The sequence below is a fragment of the Pleurodeles waltl genome, chromosome 1_1 (genome assembly GCF_031143425.1).
Source record: "Pleurodeles waltl isolate 20211129_DDA chromosome 1_1, aPleWal1.hap1.20221129, whole genome shotgun sequence".
Lineage (NCBI taxonomy): Eukaryota > Metazoa > Chordata > Amphibia > Caudata > Salamandridae > Pleurodeles > Pleurodeles waltl.
In genome coordinates this window covers 538,097,018-538,123,878 of record NC_090436.1, presented here as the reverse complement: position 1 = coordinate 538,123,878, position 26,861 = coordinate 538,097,018, and the positions used below count along the sequence as shown (strand labels likewise).

Sequence of the window (26,861 nt, the reverse complement as noted above, 5' to 3'; positions counted from 1 at the left end):
GCCATGTATCCAACACAAAAAATACAGGCAAAGACGGTATTAAAACTCCTAGGCATGATGTCCTCATGCATAGCCATTGTCCCAAACGCAGACTGCACATGAGGCCCTTACAACAGTGCCTAGCATCACAGTGGTCACAGGCACAGGGTCACCTTCTAGATCTGGTGTTGATAGACCGCCAAACATACATCTCGCTTCTATGGTGGAACAGTATAAATTTAAACAAAGGGCGGCCTTTCCAAGACCCAGTGCCACAATACGTGATAACAACAGATGCTTCCATGACAGGGTGGGGAGCACACCTCAATCAACACAGCATCCAAGGACAATGGGACGTACATCAAACAAAACTGCATATAAATCACCTCGAATTGTTAGCAGTATTCCTAGCGTTGAAAGCATTTCAACCCATCATAACCCACAAATACATTCTTGTCAAAACAGACAACATGACAACAATGTATTATCTAAACAAACAGGGGGGAACACACTCGACACAGCTGTGCCTCCTGGCACAAAAGATATGGCAATGGGCAATTCACAACCACATTCGCCTAATAGCACAATTTATTCCAGGGATCCAAAATCAACTAGCAGACAATCTCTCTCGAGATCACCAACAGGTCTACGAATGGGAGATTCACCCCCAAATTCTAAACACTTACTTCAAAATTTGGGGGACACCTCAAATAGACCTATTTGCAACAAAGGAGAACGCAAAATGCCAAAACTTCGCATCCAGGTACCCACACAGGCAGTCTCAAGGCAATGCTCTATGGATGAACTGGTCAGGGATATTTGCGTACGCTTTTCCCCCTCTCCCTCTCCTTCCATATCTAGTAAACAAATTGAGTCAAAACAAACTCAAACTCATACTAATAGCACCAACATGGGCAAGACAACCTTGGTACACAACACTACTAGACCTGTCAGTAGTACCCCATGTCAGGTTGCCCAACAGACCAGATCTGTTAACACAACACAAACAACAGATCAGGCATCCAAACCCAGCATCGCTGAATCTAGCAATCTGGCTCCTGAGATCCTAGAATTCGGACATTTAAACCTCACCCAAGAATGTATGGAAGTCATAAAACAAGCTAGAAGACCATCCACTAGACACTGCTATGCAAGCAAATGGAAAAGATTTGTTTGCTACTGCCATAATACTCAAGTTAAACCATTACATGCATCTCCAAAGGATATAGTGCGATACTTGCTACATTTACGAAAATCAAATCTAGCCTTCTATTCCATAAAGATACACCTCGCAGCAATATCTGCATACCTGCAAATTACCCATTGAACTTCACTATTTAGGATACCTGTCATTAAAGCGTTTATGGAAGGCCTGAAAAGAATTATACCACCAAGAACACCACCTGTTCCTTCATGGAACCTCAACATCGTCTTAACAAGACTCATGGGCCCACCTTTTGAACCCATGCACTCTTGCGAAATGCAATTCTTAACGTGGAAGGTTGCATTTCTCATTGCCATCACATCTCTAAGAAGAGTAAGTGAAATTCAGGCGTTTACTATACAAGAACCTTTTATTCAAATACACAAAAATAAGGTAGTCCTAAGAACCAATCCAAAATTTTTACCAAAAGGTATTTCACCGTTCCACTTAAATCAAGCGGTAGAACTACCAGTGTTCTTCCCACAGCCAGACTCAGTAGCTGAAAGGGCACTACATACATTAGACATCAGAAGAGCACTAATGTACTACATTGACAGAACAAAAGAAATTAGGAAAACAAAACAACTATTTATTGCATTTCAAAAACCTCATACAGGAAACCCAATATCAAAACAGGGTATAGCCAGATGGATAGTTAAGTGCATCCAAACCTGCTACCTTAAAGCAAAGAGAGAACTGCCCATTACACCAAGGGCACATTCAACCAGAAAGAAAGGCGCTACCATGGCCTTCCTAGGAAACATTCCAATGAACGAGATATGTAAGGCAGCCACATGGTCTACGCCTCACACATTTACTAAGAACTACTGTGTAGACGTGCTATCCGCACAACAAGCCACAGTAGGTCAAGCCGTACTAAGAACTTTATTTCAGACTACTTCCACTCCTACAGGCTGAGCCACCGCTTTTGGGGAGATAACTGCTTACTAGTCTATGCACAACATGTGTATCTGCAGCTACACATGCCACCGAACGGAAAATGTCACTTACCCAGTGTACATCTGTTCGTGGCATTAGTCGCTGCAGATTCACATGTGCCCACCCGCCTCCCCGGGAGCCTGTAGCCGTTTGGAAGTTATCTTCAACATTTGTACATTTGAAAATATATTACTTAAACCTTAATTGGTACATACTTATTCATTCCATTGCATGGGCACTATTACTAACATACACAACTCCTACCTCACCCTCTGCGGGGAAAACAATCTAACATGGAGTCGACGCCCATGCGCAATGGAACAAAGGAGGAGGAGTCCCTCGGTCTCGGGACTCGAAAAGACTTCTTCGAACAAAAACAACTTGTAACCCTCCGACCCAACACCAGACGGCGGACTATGCACAACATGTGAATCTGCAGCGACTAATGCCACGAACAGATGCACACTGGGTAAGTGACATTTTCCATATATATATATATATGTTCGATGGCATGTGTAGCTGCAGATACACATGCTGTGCACATCCCGCCATCTGGTGTTGGGCTCGGAGTGTTACAAGTTGTTTTTCTTCGAAGAAGTCTTTTCGAGTCACGAGACCGAGGGACTCCTCCCATTTCGACTCCATTGCGCATGGGCGTCGACTCCATCTTAGATTGTTTTTTTTCCGCCATCGGGTTCGGACGTGTTCCTTTTCGCTCCGTGTTTCGGGTCGGAAAGTTAGTTAGAATCTCGGAAAAAACGTCGGTATTGTTTGCGTTCGGTATCGGGTTAGTTACAACAGATCGACACCGAATTTTGAAGACCTCCGGTGGCCCTTCGGGGTTTTTTTTTTAACCCCCGTCGGGGCCTGGTCGGCCCGGCCACGTGTGACTTCAAGGCTGATGGAACGGACCCCATTCCGCTTCTGTCTAAAATGCCATAACAAGTATCCGTATACGGATCAGTATCTGGTCTGTAACTTGTGCTTGTCTCCAGAGCACAAGGAAGATACTTGTGAAGCCTGTCGAGCGTTTCGGTCGAGGAAGACATTAAGAGACCGAAGAGCCAGAAGACTGCAGATGGTGTTGATGCCGACAGGACAAGAGCGTTTTGAGGAGGAAGAGGAAGCTTTCTCTATCCACGAGTCGGACTCGGAAGAGCTCGAGGCCAAAGAAATGCCGAAAACCGTGAGTAAGACGTCGAAACATAAGACTCACGAGAAGTCAACAAAAGCCCAGGGGACGCCACCGCCAACAGGCCATGGCTTAACCCAAAAGATAGGTGACCGATCCAAGGCACCGAAAAAGGGCACGCTTGTGTCGAAGTCATCTGACTCCGGTCGAGATACCGCCACACAGCAATCTCGGACCCGAGACATCGGCTCAGTGAAATTTCGGCACCGGGACAGCGGCACCGAACAAGTTCGGCACGAGACACCACCACGCCGAAAATTAAAAAGATTTCTTCGGAGCCTAAAAATACGTCCGAAAATGTTTCGGTTCCGAAACATCCAGCCTCGGAGCCGAAAACAGGTTCCTATACTGAGGAACAAGGATTGTCCTCCCACATGCAAAAGCATAGATTCGGAGAGGAACTTGAAGCAGTAGAGCCAGACTATACTCAAAGAAGGCTCCCCATTCAAGAAGAGACAGGGAAGATAACCACTCTTCCCCCAATTAAAATAAAAAGAAGACTTGCCTTTCAAGAAAAGGACAAGCAGCCACAAGCAAAGGTAGCAAGGAAAACAACTCCACCACCGTCTCCACCACCATCAGTGCACACATCACCGGTAGCAACACCTCCACTGATGCACTCCCCGACTCATTCTACAATGAGTCAAGATGATCCCGATGCATGGGACCTTTACGATGCTCCAGTATCGGACAACAGCCCAGACTCGTACCCTGCCAGGCCGTCCCCACCTGAGGACAGTACATCTTACACACAGGTGGTCGCAAGGGCAGCTGCTTTCCATAACGTCACCTTGCATTCCGAACCAATTGAGGATGACTTTTTGTTTAACACGCTATCCTCCACTCATAGCCAATACCAAAGCCTACCTATGCTCCCAGGAATGCTAAAACATTCAAAACAAATCTTTCAGGATCCTGTTAAAGGCCGAGCCATAACTCCAAGGGTGGAGAAAAAGTACAAGCCACCGCCAACAGATCCAGTTTATATTACAACGCAGTGAACACCAGACTCAGTAGTTGTCGGGGCAGCTCGTAAGAGAGCGAACTCTCATACCTCAGGGGACGCACCACCTCCAGACAAGGAGAGTCGCAAATTTGATGCTGCGGGCAAAAGGGTTGCAGCACAAGCAGCAAACCAATGGTGCATTGCCAATTCACAAGCACTTTTGGCAAGATACGATAGAGCTCATTGGGATGAGATGCAACATTTCATAGAACACTTACTCATGAGTTCCAGAAAAGAGCACAACAAGTGGTGGAAGAAGGACAAAGTATCTCTAATAATCAGATACGGTCTTCAATGGATGCAGCAGATACGGCTGCAAGGACAGTAAATACTGCAATAACAATAAGAAGGCACGCATGGCTGCGCACATCAGGGTTCAAGCCGGAAATTCAACAAGCCGTGCTAAATATGCCATTTAATGAACAGCAGTTGTTTGGGTCGGAAGTCGACACTGCTATTGATAAACTCAAAAAAGACACTGATACAGCAAAAGCCATGGGCGCACTCTACTCCCCGCAGAGCAGAGGCACATTTCGCAAAACAGCTTTTAGGGGAGGGTTTCGAGGGCAACCTACAGAAACCACAACATCACAAACAAGGCCCACTTACCAAAGCCAATATCAGCGGGGAGGTTTTCGGGGGCAATACAGAGGGGGACAATTCCAGAAAAATAGAGGAAAGTTCCAAAGCCCAAAAACTCCTCAAAATAAGCAGTCACTTAAAAGTCACACATCCCCATCACATAACAGTTTATATTACAACGCAGTTAACACCAGACTCAGTAGTTGTCGGGGCAGCTCGTAAGAGAGCGAACTCTCATACCTAAGGGGACGCACCACCTACAGACAAGGAGAGTCGCAAATTTGATGCTGCGGGCAAAAGGGTTGCAGCACAAGCAGCAAACCAATGGCGCATTGCCAATTCACAAGCACTTTTGGCAAGATACGATAGAGCTCATTGGGATGAGATGCAACATTTCATAGAACACTTACTCATGAGTTCCAGAAAAGAGCACAACAAGTGGTGGAAGAAGGACAAAGTATCTCTAATAATCAGATACGGTCTTCAATGGATGCAGCAGATACGGCTGCAAGGACAGTAAACACTGCAATAACAATAAGAAGGCACGCATGGCTGCGCACGTCAGGGTTCAAGCCGGAAATTCAACAAGCCGTGCTAAATATGCCATTTAATGAACAGCAGTTGTTTGGGCCGGAAGTCGACACTGCTATTGATAAACTCAAAAAAGACACTGATACAGCAAAAGCCATGGGCGCACTCTACTCCCCGCAGAGCAGAGGCACATTTCGCAAAACAACTTTTAGGGGAGGGTTTCGAGGGCAACCTACAGAAACCACAACATCACAAACAAGGCCCACTTACCAAAGCCAATATCAGCGGGGAGGTTTTCGGGGGCAATATAGAGGGGGACAATTCCAGAAAAATAGAGGAAAGTTCCAAAGCCCAAAAACTCCTCAAAATAAGCAGTCACTTAAAAGTCACACATCCCCATCACATAACACCTGTGGGGGGGAGACTAAGCCAATTTTACAAACATTGGGAGGAGATAACAACAGATACTTGGGTACTAGCAATTATCCAGCATGGTTATTGCATAGAATTTCTCAAATTGCCTCCAACAGTCCCACCGAAAACACACAGTATGTCAAAACAACATATAGATCTTCTAGGATTAGAAGTTCAAGCATTGCTCCAAAAAGAAGCAATAGAATTAGTACCAAAACAAGAAAAACACAGGAGTTTACTCACTGTACTTTCTAATACCCCAAAAAGACAAGAGTCTAAGACCTATACTAGATCTCAGAACATTAAATACATACATCAAATCAGACCACTTTCACATGGTTACATTACAAGAAGTAATCCCACTGCTCAAACAACAAGACTACATGACAACACTGGATCTAAAGGATGCATATTTCCATATACCAATACATCCTTCACACAGAAAGTACCTAAGGTTTGTATTCCAAAGGACACATTACCAATTCAAAGTGTTGCCATTCGGAATAACAACTGCGCCAAGAGTTTTTACAAAATATCTGGCAGTAGTAGCTGCACATATCAGAAGGCAGCAAATACATGTGTTCCTGTACCTAGACGATTGGTTAATCAAAACCAACACGCAAATACAGTGTTCAAAACACACAAAATATGTCATACAAACCCTAAACAAACTAGGTTTCTCAATCAACTACCCAAAGTCACACCTTCTGCCGTGTCAAACACAGCAATACCTAGGGGCAACAATCAACACAGTAAAAGGGATTGCCACTCCAAGTCCACAAAGAGTCCAAACATTTCACAATGTAATACAAGCCATGTATCCAAAACAAAAGATACAGGTCAAAATGGTAATGAAACTGCTAGGCATGATGTCTTCATGCATAGCCATTGTCCCAAATGCAAGGCTGCACATGCGGCCCTTACAACAGTGCCTAGCATCACAAGGGTCACAAGCACAGGGTCAACTTCTAGATCTGGTGTTGATAGACCGCCAAACATACATCTCGCTTCAATGGTGGAACAGTATAAATTTAAACCAAGGGCTGCCTTTTCAAGACCCAGTGCCACAATACGTGATAACGACAGATGCATCCATGACAGGGTGGGGAGCACACCTCAATCAGCACAGCATCCAAGGACAAGGGGACATACAGCAAAGACAGTTTCATATAAATCACTTAGAACTGTTAGCGGTATTTCTAGCGCTGAAAGCATTTCAACCCATAATAACCCACAAATACATTCTTGTCAAAACAGACAACATGACAACAATGTATTACCTAAACAAACAGGGATGGACACACTCGACACAGTTGTGTCTCCTAACACAAAAAATATGGCATTGGGTGATTCACAACCACATTCGCCTAATAGAACAATTTATTCCAGGGATTCAGAATCAGTTAGCAGACAATCTCTCCCGGGATCACCAACAGATCCACGAATGGGAAATTCACCCCCAAATATTGAACACTTACTTCCAAATTTGGGGAACAGCACAAATAGATCTATTTGCAACAAAGGAAAACTCAAAATGCCAAAACTTTGCATCCAGGTACCCACAACATCAGTCTCGGGGCAATGCGCTATGGATGAACTGGTCAGGGATATTTGCGTACGCTTTTCCCCCTCTCCCACTCCTTCCATATCTAGTAAACAAGTTGAGTCAAAACAAACTCAAACTCATACTAATAGCACCAACATGGGCAAGACAACCTTGGTACACAACACTACTAGACCTTTCAGTAGTACCTCATGTCAAACTACCAATCAGACCAGATCTGTTAACACAACACAAACAACAGATCAGACATCCAAATCCAGCATCTCTGAATCTAGCAATTTGGCTCCTGAAATCCTAGAATTCGGGCACTTAAACCTCACACAGGAATGTATGGAGGTCATAAGACAAGCTAGGAAGCCTACCACTAGACACAGCTATGCAAATAAGTGGAAAAGATTTGTTTATTACTGCCATAATAATCAAATTCAACCCTTACACACATCTGCAAAACATATAGTAGGATACTTACTACATTTGCAAAAGAAAAAACTAGCTTTCTCTTCCATAAAAATACATCTTACTGCAATTTCAGCTTACCTGCAAATTATGCACTCATCTTCATTATTTAGGTTACCAGTCATAAAAGCATTTATGGAAGGCCTAAAGAGAATTATACCACCAAGAACACCACCAGTTCCTGCATGGAACCTCAACATTGTCTTAACACGACTCATGGGTCCACCTTTTGATCCCATGCACTCTTGTGAAATGCAATACTTAACGTGGAAAGTTGCATTTTTAATTGCCATCACATCTCTAAGAAGAGTGAGTGAAAACCAAGCTTTTACCATTCAAGAACCATTTATTCAGATACACAAAAATAAAGTAGTTCTACGGACAAATCCTAAATTTTTACCAAAAGTAATCTCACCGTTCCACTTGAATCAAACGGTAGAATTACCAGTGTTCTTCCCACAGCCAGATTCTGTAGCTGAAAGAGCACTACATACATTAGACATCAAAAGAGCACTAATGTACTACATTGACAGAACAAAACTAATTCGAAAGACAAAACAACTATTTATTGCCTTTCAAAAACCTCATACAGGAAATCCAATTTCAAAACAAGGCATTGCTAGATGGATAGTTAAGTGCATTCAAACCTGCTATCTTAAAGCTAAAAGAGAGCTGCCTATTACACCAAAGGCACACTCAACCAGAAAGAAAGGTGCTACCATGGCCTTTCTAGGAAATATTCCAATGAACGAAATATGTAGGGCAGCAACATGGTCTACGCCTCATACATTTACCAAGCACTACTGTGTAGATGTGTTAACTGCACAACAGGCAACAGTAGGTCAAGCTGTACTAAGAACATTATTTCAAACTACTTCAACTCCTACATGCTGAACCACCGCTTTTGGGGAGATAACTGCTTACTAGTCTATGCACAGCATGTGTATCTGCAGCTACACATGCCATTGAACGGAAAATGTCACTTACCCAGTGTTCATCTGTTCGTGGCATTAGTCGCTGCAGATTAACATGCGCCCACCCGCCTCCCCGGGAGCCTGTAGCCGTTTAGAAGTAGATCTTGAACATTTTTTAATTTTTACATTTGTAAATATATTACTTTAAAACTCATTATATACATATGTATTCACTCCATTGCATGGGCACTATTACTAGCATACACAACTCCTACCTCACCCTCTGCGGGGAAAACAGTCTAAGATGGAGTCGACGCCCATGCGCAATGTAGTCGAAATGGGAGGAGTCCCTCGGTCTCGTGACTCGAAAAGACTTCTTCGAAGAAAAACAACTTGTAACACTCCGAGCCCAACACCAGATGGCGGGATGTGCACAGCATGTGAATCTGCAGCGACTAATGCCACGAACAGATGTACACTGGGTAAGTGACATTTTCCATATATATATATATATATATATATATATATATATATATATATATATATATATATATATATTTATGTTCGATGGCATGTGTAGCTGCAGATACACATGCTGTGCATTATTCTGCCATCTAGTGTTGGGCTCGGAGTGTTACAAGTTGTTTTTCTTTGAAGAAGTCTTTTCGAGTCACAAGACCGAGGGACTCCTCCCTTTCGGCTCCACTGCGCATGGGCGTCGACTTCATCTTAGATTGGTTTCTTTCTGCCATCGGGTTCAGACGTGTTCCTCTTCGCTCCGTATTTGGAATTGGGAAAGTTAGCTAATTATCGAAAATTAGATGGTATTGTTTGCGCTCGTTACCGGTTTAGTGTTAGTACCTCGACACCGATAGAAGAAGCGCTCCGGCGGCCCTTCGGGGCTTCCACTCTTTAGCGGGGCCTGGTCGTCCCAACCGCGTCCATTGTCGAAACTAATGGACCGGACCCCCTTCCGCTTCTCTCCGACGTGCCACACAAAGTATCCTTATACAGACCAACACTTGGTCTGTAATCTGTGTCTATCTCCGGAACACAGGGAGGATACTTGCAAGGCCTGTCGGGCATTTCGATCGAAAAAGACCCTATGCGATCGAATAGCCAGAAGACTTCAAATGGTGTTGACACCGAGAGAACTGTTCGGCGTCGAAGAGGAGGAAAGAATCTCCATACAAGGAACGGACTCAGACTCCGAAAGTGAGCTACCGACGACAACGCAGAAAACTGTGAGTAAAACTCCCCGTCCAAGACTCACTCCAAGATCATAAAGGCCAAGGGGATGCCACCGCCAGCAGGCCATGGCTTAACCCATCGAAAACATGGTGACCAACCATCGGCACTGAAAAAGGCCTCACAACTGCCGAAGACATCCGACTCCGGTCGAGATTCCGGCTCCGAACGATCTTGTCACCGAGAGTTCGACACACCCAAGGTCAAAAAAGTTACCTCAGAACCGAAAAAGACTGTTTCGAAACCTTCGGTACCGAAAAAGTCAGCCTCGGAGCCGAAATTAGGCTCTTACACGGAAGAAAACGGACTTTCCAGCCAAATGCAAGAACATAGAGTTGAACAGAAAATAAGTATGGGGGAACCAGACCATACTCAAAGGAGGCTGCACATCCAGAAAGAGACTGGTTAAATACAAACTCTTCCTCCAATTAAAATCAAGAGAAAGCTGGCATTTCAGGAGTCAGAAATGCAGCCAAAGGCAAAGGTGGCAAGAAATAAAACACCACCACCCAGGTTTTCGCCACAGCCTTCTCCACTACATTCACCACAGCTGTTCCTGGCAGCAACACCCCAAATGCAGTCACCGACACACACAGGGATGACACAGGATGACCCGAATGCATGGGACTTATATGATGCACCGGTCTCCGACAACAGTCCTGATTGTCACCCAGCAAGGCCGTCACCTCCAGATGACAGCACTGCATATATGCAGGTACTATCGAGGGCAGCTACTTTCCACAATGTAGCAATGCATGCAGAGCCAATACAGGATGATTTCCTATTTAACACCTTGGCATCCACCCACAGCTCCTACCAAAGTCTGCCAATGCTCCCAGGCATGCTCAAGCACGCTAAACAGGTCTTCCAGGACCCAGTGAAAGGCAGAGCTATCACGCCTAAGGTGGAGAAAAAATACAAACCTCCCCCAACGGACCCTGTGTTTATAGCACAGCAACTGACACCAGATTCGGTGGTCGTGGGAGCAGCAAGAGGGCAAACTCCCAATCATCAGGAGGCGCACCACCGCCTGACAAGGAAAGTCGGAAGTTCGATGCTGCGGGCAAACAAGTGGCAGCACAGGCAGCCAATCAATGGCGGATTGCCAACTCGCAAGCTCTACTGGCTCGCTACGACAGGGCACACTGGGATGAGATGCAGCACATTATACAGCACTTGTCCAAGGAACACCAAAAACATGCCCAACAGGTTGTTGAAGAAGGCCAAGCAATTTCCAACAACCAGATAAGGTCTGCATTGGAATAGGCAGACACAGCAGCACGGACAGTCAACACTGCGGTAATCATTCGCAGGCATGCATGGTTACGGAGCTCAGGTTTTAAACCAGAAATCCAGCAAGCTGTGTTAAATATGCCGTTTAACCAGGAACAATTGTTTGGGCCGGAGGTGGACACGGCAATTGAAAAACTAAAGAAGGACACAGACATGGCCAAAGCCATGGGCGCACTCTACACCCCACAAAGCAGAGGCACTTTTAGAAAGCCACAATTTCGAGGAGGGTTTCGGACTCAAACACCAGAGCCTTCCACCTCAAAAACCAGACCCACCTGTCAGGGGCAGTACCAGAGAGGAGGGTTTTGAGGCTCATACAGGGGTGGACAATTCCCAAGAGCAAGGGGAAAATTCCAAAGCCCTAAAACAGGTCAAGCCAAACAGTGACTTCAATGCCACAAACTCCCAACACTTAACACCAGTGGGGGGGAGACTTACTGCATACTACAAAAACTGGACAAACATAACTACGGACGCATGGGTCCTAGCCATCATTATCCAACATGGTTATTGCATAGAATTCATACATTTCCCACCAGATGTGCCCCAAGAGCACACAATATGTCCAAAGAACACTTAGACCTGTTACAACTAGAAGTCCAAGCATTGTTACAAAAACAAGCAATAGAATTAGTACCCAACCATCAAAAAGGAACAGGTGTCTACTCCCTATATTTTCTAATTCCAAAGAAAGACAAAACGTTGAGACCCATATTAGACCTCAGAACGCTGAATCTCTACATCAAATCAGATCACTTCCACATGGTAACACTTCAAGACGTGATTCCCTTGCTCAAAAAACAGGACTACATGTCAACGTTAGATCTCAAGGATGCATATTTCCACATACCCATACATCCTTCGCACAGGAAATACTTAAGGTTTGTAATCCACGGCATGCATTATAAATTCAAGGTGTTACCGTTTGGGATAACAACAGCCCCAAGGGTATTCACAAAATGCCTTGCAGTAGTACCCGCTCATATAAGGAGACAGCACATGCATGTATTCCCATACTTAGACGATTGGTTAATAAAAACCAGCACTCAGCAACAGTGTCTTCTTCACACACAATACATTATAGAAACTCTACACAAACTAGGGTTTTCTATAAATTACCGAAAATCACATCTACAACCATCCCAGATACAACAATACTTGGGAGCAACACTCAACACACAAAAGGCGATTGCTACTCCAAGTCCGCAAAGGGTACTAGCGTTCCAAAATTTAGCATTAAACATGCAGCCAAACCAACACTACCAAGTAAGGTTTGTAATGAAACTTCTAGGCATGATGTCTTCATGCATAGCCATTTTCCCAAACGCAAGATTACACATGCAGCCCTTACAACAGTGCCTAGCAAAACAATGGACACAAGCACAGGGTCAACTCAAAGATCTAGTGTTGATAGACCACCAGACACACTTCTCGCTTCAATGGTGGAACCCTATAAATGTAAACCAAGGGCGGCCATTCCAAGACCCAGTGCCTCAATACGTGATCACAACAGATGCTTCCATGGTGGGGTGGGGAGCACACCTCAGCCAGCACAGTATACAGGGACAATGGGACATTCAACAAAAACAACTGCACATAAATCATTTAGAACTGTTGGCAGTGTTTCTAGCAATAAAAGCATTTCAACCACTGATTGCCCACAAACACATTCTTGTCAAAACAGACAATATGACAACAATGTATTACCTCAACAAACAAGGAGGGACACACTCGTCACAACTGTGTCTCTTAACACAGAAAATTTGGCATTGGGCAATTCACAATCACATTCGCCTAATAGCACAATACATCCCAGGCATTCAAAACCAGTTAGCCGACAATCTCAGTCGAGATCACCAACAAACACTCGAATGGGAAATTCATCCCCAGATCCTACAGGGTTATTTTCTACGCTGGGGAAAACCAAAAATAGACCTATTCGCAACAAAAGAAAACGCAAAATGCCAAAACTTCGCGTCCAGGTACCCACACTCTCTGTCCAAGGGCAATGCGTTATGGATAAGTTGGTCAGGGATATTTGCTTACGCTTTTCCCCCTCTCCCACTCATTCCTTATCTGGTAAACAAACTGAGTCAAAACAGACTCAAACTTATACTCATAGCACCAACCTGGGCTCGCCGACCGTGGTACACAACACTGCTGGACCTATCAGTAGTACCTCATGTCAAATTACCAAACAGGCCAGATCTGTTAACTCAACACACCCAACAGATCAGACACCCGAATCCAGCATCGCTCAATCTAGCAATCTGGCTCCTGAAGTCTTAGAACTTGGACACTTAGACCTTACACAAGAATGTATGGAGGTCATTAAACAAGCTAGGAAACCTACTACAAGATATTGTTATGCAAACAAATGGAAAATATTTGTTTGCTACTGCCACAATAATCAAATTCAACCACTACATGCTTCCGCAAAGAACATTGTAAGTTACTTATTACACTTACAAAAGTCTGAACTAGCATTCTCTTCTATTAAAATACATCTCACAGCAATATCTGCCTATCTGCAGATTACACATTCAACATCGCTTTTTAGAATCCCAGTTATCAAAGCATTTATGGAGGGATTAAAGAGAATCATACCCCTGAGAACACCACCAGTCCCCTCGTGGAACCTCAATATTGTATTAACACGACTCATGGGACCACCATTTGAACCCATGGACTCTTGTGAAATGCAATACTTAACTTGGAAGGTAGCCTTCCTAATAGCTATCACATCTCTTAGCAGAGTAAGTGAAATGCAAGCATTTACTATACAAGAACCCTTTATACAAATACATAAACATAAAGTGGTTCTCCGTACAAATCCCAAATTCTTACCAAAAGTTATGTCACCATTCCACCTAAACCAAACTTCTTTCCACAACCAGACTCAGTAGCCGAAAGAGCCCTACATACGTTAGACATAAAAAGAGCACTAATGTATTACATTGACGGAACAAAACAGTTTTGCAAAACAAAACAATTGTTTGTAGCCTTCCAAAAACCTCATGCAGGAAATCCTATATCCAAGCAAGGCATTGCCAGATGGATAGTGAAATGTACTCAAACCTGCTCTATTAAAGCAAAAAGAGATCTACCTATTACACCAAGGGCGCATTCCACTAGGAAAAAAGGTGCCACAGTGGCTTTTCTAGGGAATATACCTGTGACAGAAATTTGTAAGGCAGCCACATGGTCTAAGCCTCATACATTTACAAAACATTACTTTGTAGATGTGTTAACAACACAAAAAGCCACAGTAGGACAGGCTGTATTACGAACATTATTTCAAACAACTTCAACTCCTACAGGCTAAGCCACCGCTTTTGGGGAGATTACTGCTTATTAGTCTATGTACAGCATGTGTATCTGCAGCTACACATGCCATCGAACGGAAAATGTCACTTACCCAGTGTACATCTTGTTCGTGGCATGTGAAGCTGCAGATTCACATGCATTTGGTAAACAGGCTTAAAGAGTATGTGTATAATTTATGATTATGACATAGTAACGATACATATTTCCTAAAGAACTATAAATATCTAGAATATACACATAATCAGATTATAAATATATCACATCCCTGGGGTCAGGGTACCTTCATCCTGGCCCATTATGTCACTTTCAATTTTCACCCATGGGGACCGTGATGAAAATGGCAGCCACAACTTTGTAGTCAGGTTGCGGTCGGCCAATTTGAACTTGCACCTGTATTCATGAAAAATTTGCGATTTTCGTGAAATATTCACGCTCACAGATATAAAAATATATTTTCTCTGTAATATCTCAAAAACTACTGAAAATATTCACAGCACACAAGCGAAAATGTAATCTGCGTACCAACAGCTAGTTTTCTGCCAAATGTGGTATAATTCCATCCAGTGGTTCAGCTGTAGTCATGTCTAAAGAATCTTATGGGAATTCATATGGGAAATTTTGTTTTTTGAGCTCCCTTTTTCTCGCCTCCTGCTTGACTGATCACCCCAAAACTTTCCATGCGCAACAAGAATAACTGCAACACTTTCTTGGAAAATTTTGTGAAGATTCTTCAAATGGTGCCAAAGATATAGGCAAGTCAAAACACACTTTTTCTATGGAAACATGGTCCTAACTATAATTACCCAGTGGCCACTGGCACTAGGTAATATATATTCACTGAAAAAAACAAAGGTTACATGGACGTTCTAGTTAGGTTCTGAATTTACTTGTAAAAAACCATAGAAATTCAGCAGTTATATATTATATCATTGATGAGATCTTGTATGGCTTCTTTGATATTATCACTGCAACATTTGCAGTACAAATATTGATAAGAAAACTGTGCATGGCAAGGGCACAAGTTATAGTTACCTTAGGGTGATACATAAAGCAGGGTTACGCACGGACATTCATTTGTATTGATTCAAGTATAATAAATTCTCTTTGCATGTGATCCCTAGCAAGAGCATTAATGCACATAGGTGAAATGGAGTGCGGGGAAATTGATTTATTTGTATCTATCTTTTTGAGATGGAAGTATAAATACTTAACTGCACAGAGAAATAATGTTATTCCGCAATGGTGAAATGTGTGACTCTGCGTCCGAAAATACGATTGTAATGGTTTTGAATGATTTGGGAAGAGAAATAGTATTTTTTCCCTTTTCTCTTTAGGGGGCGGTTATATTGAGTATTAAAATGGCACACTTTATACAGATTTAAAAAGGCTGTTGAACAGCCAAAACGCGTCTCTGTCCTGTTTGAGTTTGCCTGGTGCAATAAATGAACTGATTTTACTCCAGTCATCGAGTTCAAGTTCTCTTTCTATTTAAAAAGATGAAGTGGCGATTTCAAGGCACTATCGGTAGTGCCCTTTCCTGCACCACCTGCGGTCAGGTGCATGCCGGCAAACCGCAACCTGGCAATACAATATGGACCTGATTTTGGGGGAGATGTTACATAGGATACAATGGGATTTATATTTCGGCAGACGAGATATCCGTCACTGTTGTGATAGAGTAACCCCTCCGCCAAACTCGAAATCAGGTCCTATATCTCTTACAGCCTTACAATTTTTTCATAAAACACTTTATTTACCATTGTTTACCATTGCCAGTAGGTATTTCGTATCCTGTAGCAGAAGCCAGTAAGCACTTCTCATGGACTGGAATATCATGGGCATATTTATTTCTTATGGACATCTCTCACACACCATTGTTCAGACAACCTTTCCATGGGTCAAATATTGTTTTGTGCAGGCCAGCTAAAATATACTGTTACATGGTCATAATGACTTGAAAAGGGCAAGATTAATAACATTTATTTCTATTTATAGTGCTAGGAGGCCTATATGGGCAGCCATGTGTTTTACAAATGACTAGACTACAGGGAGTGCAGAATTATTAGGCAAGTTGTATTTTTGAGGATTAATTTTATTTTTGAACAACAACCATGTTCTTAATGAACCCAAAAAACTCATTAATATCAAAGCTGAATATTTTTGGAAGTAGTTTTTAGTTTGTTTTTAGTTTTAGCTATGTTAGGGGGATATCTGTGTGTGCAGGTGACTATTACTGTGCATAATTATTAGGCAACTTAACAAAAAAAAATATATACCCATTTCAATGATTTATTATTACCAGTGAAACCAATATAACATCTCAACATTCACAAATATACATTTCTAACATTCAAAAACAAAACAAAAACAAATCAGTGACCAATATAGCCACCTTTCTTTGCAAGGACACTCAAAAGCCTGCCATCCATGGATTCTGTCAGTGTTTTGATCTGTTCACCATCAACATTGCGTGCAGCAGCAACCACAGCCTCCCAGACACTGTTCAGAGAGGTGTACTGTTTTCCCTCCTTGTAAATCTCACATTTGATGATGGACCACAGGTTCTCAATGGGGTTCAGATCAGGTGAACAAGGAGGCCATGTCATTAGATTTCCTTCTTTTATACCCTTTTTTGCCAGCCACGCTGTGGAGTACTTGGACGCGTGTGATGGAGCATTGTCCTGCATGAAAATCATGTTTTTCTTGAAGGATGCAGACTTCTTCCTGTACCACTGCTTGAAGAAGGTGTCTTCCAGGAACTGGCAGTAGGACTGGGAGTTGAGCTTGACTCCATCCTCAACCCGAAAAGGCCCCACAAGCTCATCTTTGATGATACCAGCCCAAACCAGTACTCCACCTCCACCTTGCTGGCGTCTGAGTCGGACTGGAGCTCTCTGCCCTTTACCAATCCAGCCACGGGCCCATCCATCTGGCCCATCAAGACTCACTCTCATTTCATCAGTCCATAAAACCTTAGAAAAATCAGTCTTGAGATATTTCTTGGCCCAGTCTTGACGTTTCAGCTTGTGTGTCTTGTTCAGTGGTGGTCGTCTTTCAGCCTTTCTTACCTTGGCCATGTCTCTGAGTATTGCACACCTTGTGCTTTTGGGCACTCCAGTGATGTTGCAGCTCTGAAATATGGCCAAACTGGTGGCAAGTGGCATCGTGGCAGCTGCACACTTGACTTTTCTCAGTTCATGGGCAGTTATTTTGCGCCTTGGTTTTTCCACACGCTTCTTGCGACCCTGTTGACTATTTTGAATGAAATGCTTGATTGTTCGATGATCACGCTTCAGAAGCTTTGCAATTTTAAGAGTGCTGCATCCCTCTGCAAGATATCTCACTATTTTTGACTTTTCTGAGCCTGTCAAGTCCTTCTTTTGACCCATTTTGCCAAAGGAAAGGAAGTTGCCTAATAATTATGCACACCTGATATAGGGTGTTGATGTCATTAGACCACACCCCTTCTCATTACAGAGATGCACATCACCTAATATGCTTAATTGGTAGTAGGCTTTCGAGCCTATAGAGCTTGGAGTAAGACAACATGCATAAAGAGGATGATGTGGTCAAAATACTAATTTGCCTAATAATTCTGCACTCCCTGTAGATGACATGAAACAGAATTGATTAACTAACTGAAACACTTTAAACCCATCTGATTAGGTTCTAATAAGTGAAAATATGGATAAAAGAGAAAAGCAGTACTTTACTTGCGTGTATATGATACAGATAAAAACTCATTGCATTGGCCAAATTACTAGTGGTTGCAACTGACATGTGGGTAACGTACCCAGTCCGGTATAGGGTCACAGGTACAAACATATATTTTTGTACTTTGCTTACTCAGGATTCACAAATACACCTTATTTAATATTATCCTTTTGGGTTAAAGCATTTTTGCACTAAATTGTCTTACAAAACTTATTTACTAGACTTACTGTTCAAGCACCAGCTATTAATTCAATAAAATGTATTTTGTGAATGCCTTGCAGTCACCTGATCTAAAAGGCATTAACATATAAGGTGTTCATATGAGGAGTAGTCCCAAGATATACGACTATGTAATCCACCATTTTTTCGCAACAACAGAATAAATCTGAATATGCCCGACTATTTCATGAGCATTTTCTATTGTTTGTCTCAGATTCAGTGAATTTGTTTTTTTAATGACACTTTAGCTTATTGTTTGTGCGCTGACCCTGTTGCTAAGTCACTGTTGATTTTATTTCACAGCATCTACTGTGCTTTGATTGTTCACTTTGAATGGTTCCAGCTGTGCTTGGCGAGGATGAAAGTATATTGAGCTTATTTTATGGGCAACATATGCACAAATGAACATGTCCTCATCTTGGTGTTTGTGTAGAACGCATCCACTTGACTTAGAACTATCTTCTTGTGTCAACTTGTGATATGGCATTGTGAACTGTGTGTGTGATTGTTTGATTTGACATTAGAAAATGCAATACGGTTGTCCTTTAAGAGTCACTTTACTGGATTTGCCTAACTGGTTGCGTTCCTGCTGCATTACTTCTAAGACGTTATTTGCTCAACCGCTGCTGTTGTGGTGCCTTCTATTTTGTTGTGTACTGCACAAGTTACTATCAGTTTTCCCTTCCTCCACTTTCACTTGTATGCTATCCACCCTAACTCATCACATGTACAGTTATTAGCGGAGACCTGTGGGCATTAAATATTTGTAGAATATGTTAAAATTTTGGTTGTATATTCTAAACCACATTTCTAAATGTAAACAGCCAAATTTAAGACTCCTTTTTAGTGAATGTAAAAAAAAACCAAGATTTGTCAAGGAATCATGGTGAAATCAGTCTTTCATATTGCCTAAATGATATGAATCCTTTTGTTCCATCAGTGTTGGCAAACTTCCGATTGACAAAGCACTGGATTTAACACTGTACCTGAAACATGAATCCAAAATCATGCCCGTGTTTCAAGGTTTGAATGAGCTGATTCCGATATACAAGCTGATGGAAAAGAGGGAAATGGAAGATATTGAAACTCGACTAAAGGTACTGCCATGCCTCGAGTTGGCTTTTATTGGTTTGTATAACATCATGACAGTCATTCTTGTTCTAAAAGCAAAACAGTAGCTAGTTCAGATTTGCTTGCCAGATTTTGTTTTCAAATGATTTTCAAATGTGAGGTGTCGTTCTCGTCTCAATGTGTATCAAAAGCGAATTTCATTGGTGAATGACCTCTTAACAAAGTCTATCTTCCGTAAAAGTGTCTATGCCCGTGTCAGTAGAGTCCTGTTACCACTGTACTGTATTTCCAGGGATGACAGAAATAACTATAAAGACAGGCTATGAGTTGATCTAGGCGATCCACAGCATGCAAGAAACAAAGGTCCCTCCCATGCCTGTAACTTGCAGGCATTGTTAACAATCGGAGGACAAGGAGCCAAAATGGCGGCCGAGAAGGTCGCTTAACCTGTGAGCTCCGTCTCGGGCTTGCCTGAAACATCCTTTAAGGTGCTTCCGGCACGGCGCCCGGCACGGCTCGGGATACCGGCGTGAGATGGAGGGACCGTTCGGTGCCGTGAGCAGCAACGCGACCGCGGACATCGGGCGGCACCTGTGTAGGCCGGAGGAGAGAGAAGAAGGCTGCGGTGGCTGGTGCGATGCGAGGCACGTTTGCAGCCCGTTCGGGGGGACACAGATGGGCGGTGAGTGGGCGATCGTAAAGGGGGGCTCGCAACTGGGGGAGCCAGGTCCCGGCTGGGGCTCTCTCCCCTATCCCCCTTCCTGAACTGATTGGAGGTGACCAATGGAGTCCCCCCGTGGGGGTCTTGAAAGCTGCGCGCCACACAAGGAACGCAGGATCTGGCCTGGCCTGGACTCGGGCGCCTGCTCGCCGCATAGCCACAGAATCTGATCGCCCGGGTGCGGCGGTGATAATCAGAAGCCGGGAACGCGGCTTCCTGCTTGACGCAACAGCAGACCTCTCCCCACCTTATAGCGGTGCCGGTGGCCTGACCAACAACTTGGGATGGATCCAAATGGGGGGGGTGAGGACGGACCCCTCCCCCCCCACTGTTATTTTCCAGCCTTCGCCGCTGCTCCTCGGGCATAGTTGCCAACTTCCCCCGCTCCCGCTGGGGGCCACAATGATGCACAGGGGCCACACAGGAATTGTATAACGGGGATGCCTTGGATCCCTTGAGGTCTGGTGTAACTGTGGGCGGCTGGCATGTGGCAGGTCTCTGCACCAGAACATTCATAAACTGGAGTTGGTGCCTACCAGCTAAAAGCTTGTGTCACGTGCCACTTCTGCCTAGCTCGCCCAGGGGAAACCTAAGCGCTTCCGACAGTACCAAAGAGCAGAGAAACACGCGCTGGATCAAGGGCGCACCAAAAGTGAAATCTGCTGAGTTGACAGCACCTGGACATGCTCCGCTACATCCCAAGAGGGACACAATAGTTCAGGAAAAATGGCTGGAAAGTCCAAATCAGCAAAAAATCAGGACAGAAACGCACATGGACCAGCACCCGGCGACCAACAATTAATACCAACCTTACAATCATTGGAAAGCATGCTCCAAGCCCACTCCACACAGTTTGAAAAAGTGCTACAGGCAATCATGGACACTAAATCTTCTTTGGAAAACAGAATAGACACAGTATCACAAAACCTGAACTTACTCAGTGGGCCACCGCAAATTGACAGAGAGGGTGAAATCAGCAGAGGAGGTGCAGACTGAGCTGACCCCTATGGCATCGGACAATCAAAAACAAATTCAACGCCTGGACGCAGAGCTGAAAATTTTATGGAGGCGAGCAGAGGAGGCAGAAGGCAGATCACGCCGCAATAACGTACATTTTCTAGGGTTCCCCGAAAAACTGCCTGAGCAAAGCACGGAAATATTTCTAGAACAATGGCTAATTAAAGAAGTACTGAATGTTGCTCCATCAAAGTTCTTCTCCGTGGGAAGGGCGCACAGAGTCCCTGGGAGACCGCCGGCCCCAGGCCAACCACCCAGACCGCTGATAGCCAGATTCCTAAATTACAGAGACCGCAATGCAATTCTGCAGCAGTTCCGCAACAAAGGCCCATTCAGGTATGAGGACTCAGCTGTTAATGCTTACCCAGATTTCACTCCGGAAGTACAGAGACAACGCAATTCTTACGCTAAAATCAAACAATGGCTACGCGAGCACAATATTAAATATGTCCTACTGTTCCCTGCTAAATTAAGAGTGACATCAGATGATCGCACCCATGTTTTCACCTCACCTGAGGATGCCTGGACGTGGCTTCACGCTAAGAGGTTTGCACGCTCCCAGGGGGGCACGGATGAAGGGGAAGAGTGGCTAAATTCCCCATCGCGGAAACACCTCAGGAAACGACCTAAGGGACAACCCACTGAAAAGCAGGCAGCTGAAGAAAGGGCAAAAATTCTGAAAGAAACTCCTCTGCTCACACAGAACTCCTTTGAGGCGCTCCGCGCAATTCCTGCAGACAGTTTGAATTCTGACTCGGCTAGCTCAGACTCTACAATATCAGACGTACTGAAGGGTCCAAAACTTACCCCCAGATCTGCGGATACACTTTGACTAAATGCTGCCATGCTGCTTCTCCTTCTGAATTGTCCAGTAAACACGAAGGAATGCACAGGACACCTGTGTGCGTGATTACATGCTGGAGGACGTTATGTACAACAACGAGTATCTTTTGTACAAACTCTCATCTTTCCATCGAGTGCATTGCTTGATGTTGCTGAATTTTTTAATATGGGGGGGCACGCACTCCGGGAGCGCCCAATTGCATTTGCGGACTAGGTCTGCGGAAGGATGCGAGCCCCGCAAAAGAGCCACATCTGGTCGTTACAATAGCTCCACCACAGATATCCACACGGACACAGGTTCTTTCACACAACCATGGGTTGAGTAGTTTAGCACAAGTTTATAGTTCGGTTAGGGAATCAGTTGGGGGGGAGGAGGAGGGGAAATTGTTAATTTGTACACTACAGGTCCATCCGAGATACAGAAAACACTGCTGAGGCTGTTAGTCTTAACAAAATACTTTGCAGGGCTGGGAGGTGCCTGGAAAGGGCTGGTAAACAAGAGTACGTCTTATGCAGTCACACCTCATAATGCTACATGGCTCAAAAGGCGAATCACACCACACATCAATATGAAATAGTCACATGGAATGTGAGGGGCCTGAGGACACGGAGCAAAAGATCCCGAGTGTATGCACGCCTCAGGCGCCAGGGCACACACATCGCCATCTTACAAGAGACACACCTATTGAAGCCTGATTTAGAGGAGATGCGCGTGAAGTGGGGAGGACAGGTCATAGGCACATCATACTCGGCTTTTGCTAGAGGAGTACTGATCTGGATAGCAGGAGGCGTCCCATATGTCCAAACTTCGCACAGAATAGATCTAGGGGGCAGATTTGTGGTGGTGGAAAGCCAGCTGGATGGTAGACAATTATCGTTATTTGGCATATACGCCCCCAATAGCGCGATAGCAGCATTCTTGGGTACACTGACTCCGGCATTACTGATAAACCCCGAAGCCCCGGCCACATCTGGAGGTGACTTCAATTGCACACCGAATGCAATACTAGATAGATCAAATACTCATTTGAAAGCGGCAGCAAACAGAAATATCAGATGTCCATTGCAGATATAGGCGGGCGACATGAGACTCCATGACGTATGGTGCATGAAGAACCCACAACAGAGGGAATACTCATTCTACTCAATACCACACAAAGTACATACCAGAATTGACATAATATGGGGAACCCAGGATATATGCGCATTGGTCAACAGGACAGAATACTTAGCTAGGAAACTATCGGATCACTCACTGCATAGAATAACACTAAATTGGGGCAGGAGGCACCGAACGATCCCCACGTGGAGATTGCAAGTGGAAGCTCTCCAAGATCAGGCATTCACAGAAGCTCTGGGCACAACATTGAGGCAGTACTGGGAAATAAATGATGGATCCACAAACTCAAGGGCTGTAGAATGGGAGGCACACAAGGTAGTCACCAGAGGCCATTGCATATCTACCACGTGGGGTGTGAGACGCACCCTACATGCAGAGGTTAGTAAACTGGAAAATGAACTCAGAGCAGTAGAAATTGCAGTGGCACGCAATGAAACACCCCACACAGCGCTAAAAGAAGTGCACACAAAATACAACGAGGCGGATACCAGACTCCGCCGACATGACCATAAATATCACCTAATGCGACTACAAACAGAGGGAGACAGATCGGGCAGGCTACAGGCGTGGCTCCTACGAGAGGACTGGCAGCAGACCCCCATTGGGACTCAACGGACAGGCGCAAACACAATGGCCACCACGCAGGACGAGATAAATGTGATGTTTAGGGAATATTACACAAACCTATACACCAAACGCACATCATGCACGATCCAACAACTGGAGTCCTTTCTGGCAGGTTCAACCCTGCCGCAGCTTTCACAGGCAGAGAGGGAGATATTGGAGGCTCCCCTGACTCTGGGGGAACTAGATTTAGTTCTAGCGCAGATGCCCAGGAACAAAGCGCCAGGTACAGATGGCCTCCCGATAGAATATTACTCCACTTACTCAGCACGCTTAAAACTTCATCTGCTGAAAGTATTTGAGGAGGCATGGGCCAGCAAGATATTGCCCCCAACACAGAGAGAGGCAATGATAGTGGTTCTTCCTAAGCAAGGGCAAGATCCTACAGATGTTAAGTTTTATAGACAACTTTCGCTTCTAAATTTAGATTGCAAAATACTAGGCAAAATATTGGCTAACAGGATGGCCTCCTACATGCACACCCTGATACATGAGGATCAAAATGGATTCATTCCACAACGCAACACCTTTCTAAATATCCACAGACTGCTGAGCGTCATGGGAGACACTCCCTCGAATGCACATGACAAAATGGTACTTTCACTAGATATTGAGAAGGCATTTGACACCCTAGAGTGGGACTTCCTGATCGCCACTTTGCAAAGAATGGGAATCGGTCCTAATTATATACGCTGGATACAGACATTATACACCAAGCCACAAGCTAGAGTGAAAATGGGTGGAGTTATATCCAATAGTTTCCCGATCACTAGGGGCACAAGGCAGGGATGCCCCCTCTCCCCGCTATTGTTTGCCATAGCAATGGAGCCATTAGCGACACGAATACGCGCCATGGAAGATAGTTGGGGAATAACTAGAAATGGGCTATATCACGCCATATCACTGTATGCAGACGACGCCTTAATATATATACGGAAAGGAAGTGAGGTGATAACTTCTGTAATATCTCTACTGTCCGAATATGGAGGGATATTGGGCCTGGTAGTAAACTGGGAAAAATCGTGCGTGTACCCACTAACTAGATGGCCCCTGTCAAGACAAGAAAATGCCCCAGTAGGACGCCTGAAATGATGTTTCGAAACATTCAAATATTTAGGGGTATACATATACCATCAAGCTGAGGACCTCAGAGATGGTAATCTGGGGAGAGCGCTGGCATCAATGAAGGGGTCGCTGCGCTTCTGGAATAAACTACCATTATCACCACTGGGTAGGGTGGCGGTGGCGAATATGCTGATACTGCCCAGGCTGTTATATCACTTTGCGTCCCTGCCACTCATAGTCCCCAAAAGTTTTTTTCCGCAACCTGAACGCAGTCTTGCTGCAGCTTATATGGGGAGGGGGTAGGCCGTGCGTTGCACTCTCCACACTGCAGCGCCCAGTCGGCGCTGGCGGACTGGGCGCTCCTAACTTCGAACTCTACTATGCTGCCGCACAGTTACAGTAGATACTACATTGGCTCCACAGACCTGCGACAGCTGAGTTCGCATGGCTCTCGGCCCGACTACAGGGGGCGCCCCTACTCACATGGCTGACAAATAAAAACCTCAAAAGCGCGTCTGATAATCCAGTAATGGCAGTGGCGCATTCATGCTGGGGGAGGTATGCACAAAAAGGATAAAAGGTGCTCCCCTACTCGCCGCTTATCCCTCTGGAATGGCTCCCCGGCTGGGCTGAGGCCGGGTCGCACCCACTAGGGGTGTGGACGGAATAGGGCATACAAGTAGTGGGTGACTTCTTTGAAGATGGTAAACTAATGACATTCGAATCTATACAAGCCCTCACAGCAGTGAACCCGGGCCAATTCTTAGCTTATTACGCTATAAGTCATTCAATCAAAAAAACATGGGCGGCCGGAGAACAAGAACCAGAGATTTCCCCCACACTACATCATATGCTGCAATATGATGCCCAAGTAAAAGTAGTGTCGAACCTATATAAACTTCTGAGTATGCCCCCGGAACCTGACCTGGAGTGGGCTAGGGACAGGTGGAACACAGTTCTACCGGACCCAATTCCCCAAGAAGACTGGACGAAAGTCTTATACCACACCCGTGGGGTGTCGAGGAACCCTAGATTCCATTTTACGCAGTTTAACTACACACACCAAACATACTTATCCCCGCCCAGGATCAAGCGAATGTTCCCCGGCTCGGACCCGGCTTGGCCTAGATGTAACGCTCCATCGGCGCACTTCTACCACATGGTTTGGGAGTGCCCTCATGTACAAAAGGAATGGAATGGAGTGGTAAAGAAAATTGCAGAACTGACGGGACTAGCACTGGCAGTGGATCCCAAGTCCTGCTTACTAGGACTGAGGACAAGAGCAAAAAATCACAGACACCTACATAAATTCGCAGACCTAGCCTATGTGATGTACAAAAGATTGATAACCATGCATTGGAAAGCACCCAACGCGCCCGATCTGAAAACCTGGCACACCCTCACACTGCGTTGTTACCACACAGAACACCAGGTACTAAGGAAACTAGCGCAGGACGGCCAACAACACACAAGATGTGAAGCCTGGGAAACGCTAGTAGCCAGACTGGAGGCTAAAAACAACGAGAAACCGCCTTGAATAAGGGAACGTAATAATTACAACACGACCAGATAGTACATGTCCACTTATAATATAATTACGCAATCATCCGTGACTCGACATACCAACCTGATAACAATTATCCCTACATCCTGCACCCGCTGGCAACCACGTTAGCCAGTGGGTGCAGGGCAAACACACAATACACACACACACAATATACTCCTAACACTCGTCACCAATAATCCTACAGGATGGTACTCCTAGACAGCATAAGTAGGAGAGACCAGCAGGGAACAGAGCAGGCAAGTAAACGTAGG

General features: G+C 44.6%; 1 protein-coding gene across 3 annotated transcripts in view; it reads left to right on the top strand.

The window, feature by feature from the left end:
* The window catches only part of ERAP1 (endoplasmic reticulum aminopeptidase 1), a 540,616-nt gene that overhangs the window by 359,926 nt on the left and 153,829 nt on the right, over nucleotides 1-26,861 (top strand). For all 3 annotated transcript variants that reach the window (XM_069225890.1, XM_069225880.1, XM_069225900.1), the window contains exon 14: nucleotides 19,523-19,679. In XM_069225890.1, the coding sequence (XP_069081991.1) occupies nucleotides 19,523-19,679 (157 nt within the window). The remainder of the gene's footprint in view (nucleotides 1-19,522; nucleotides 19,680-26,861) is intronic.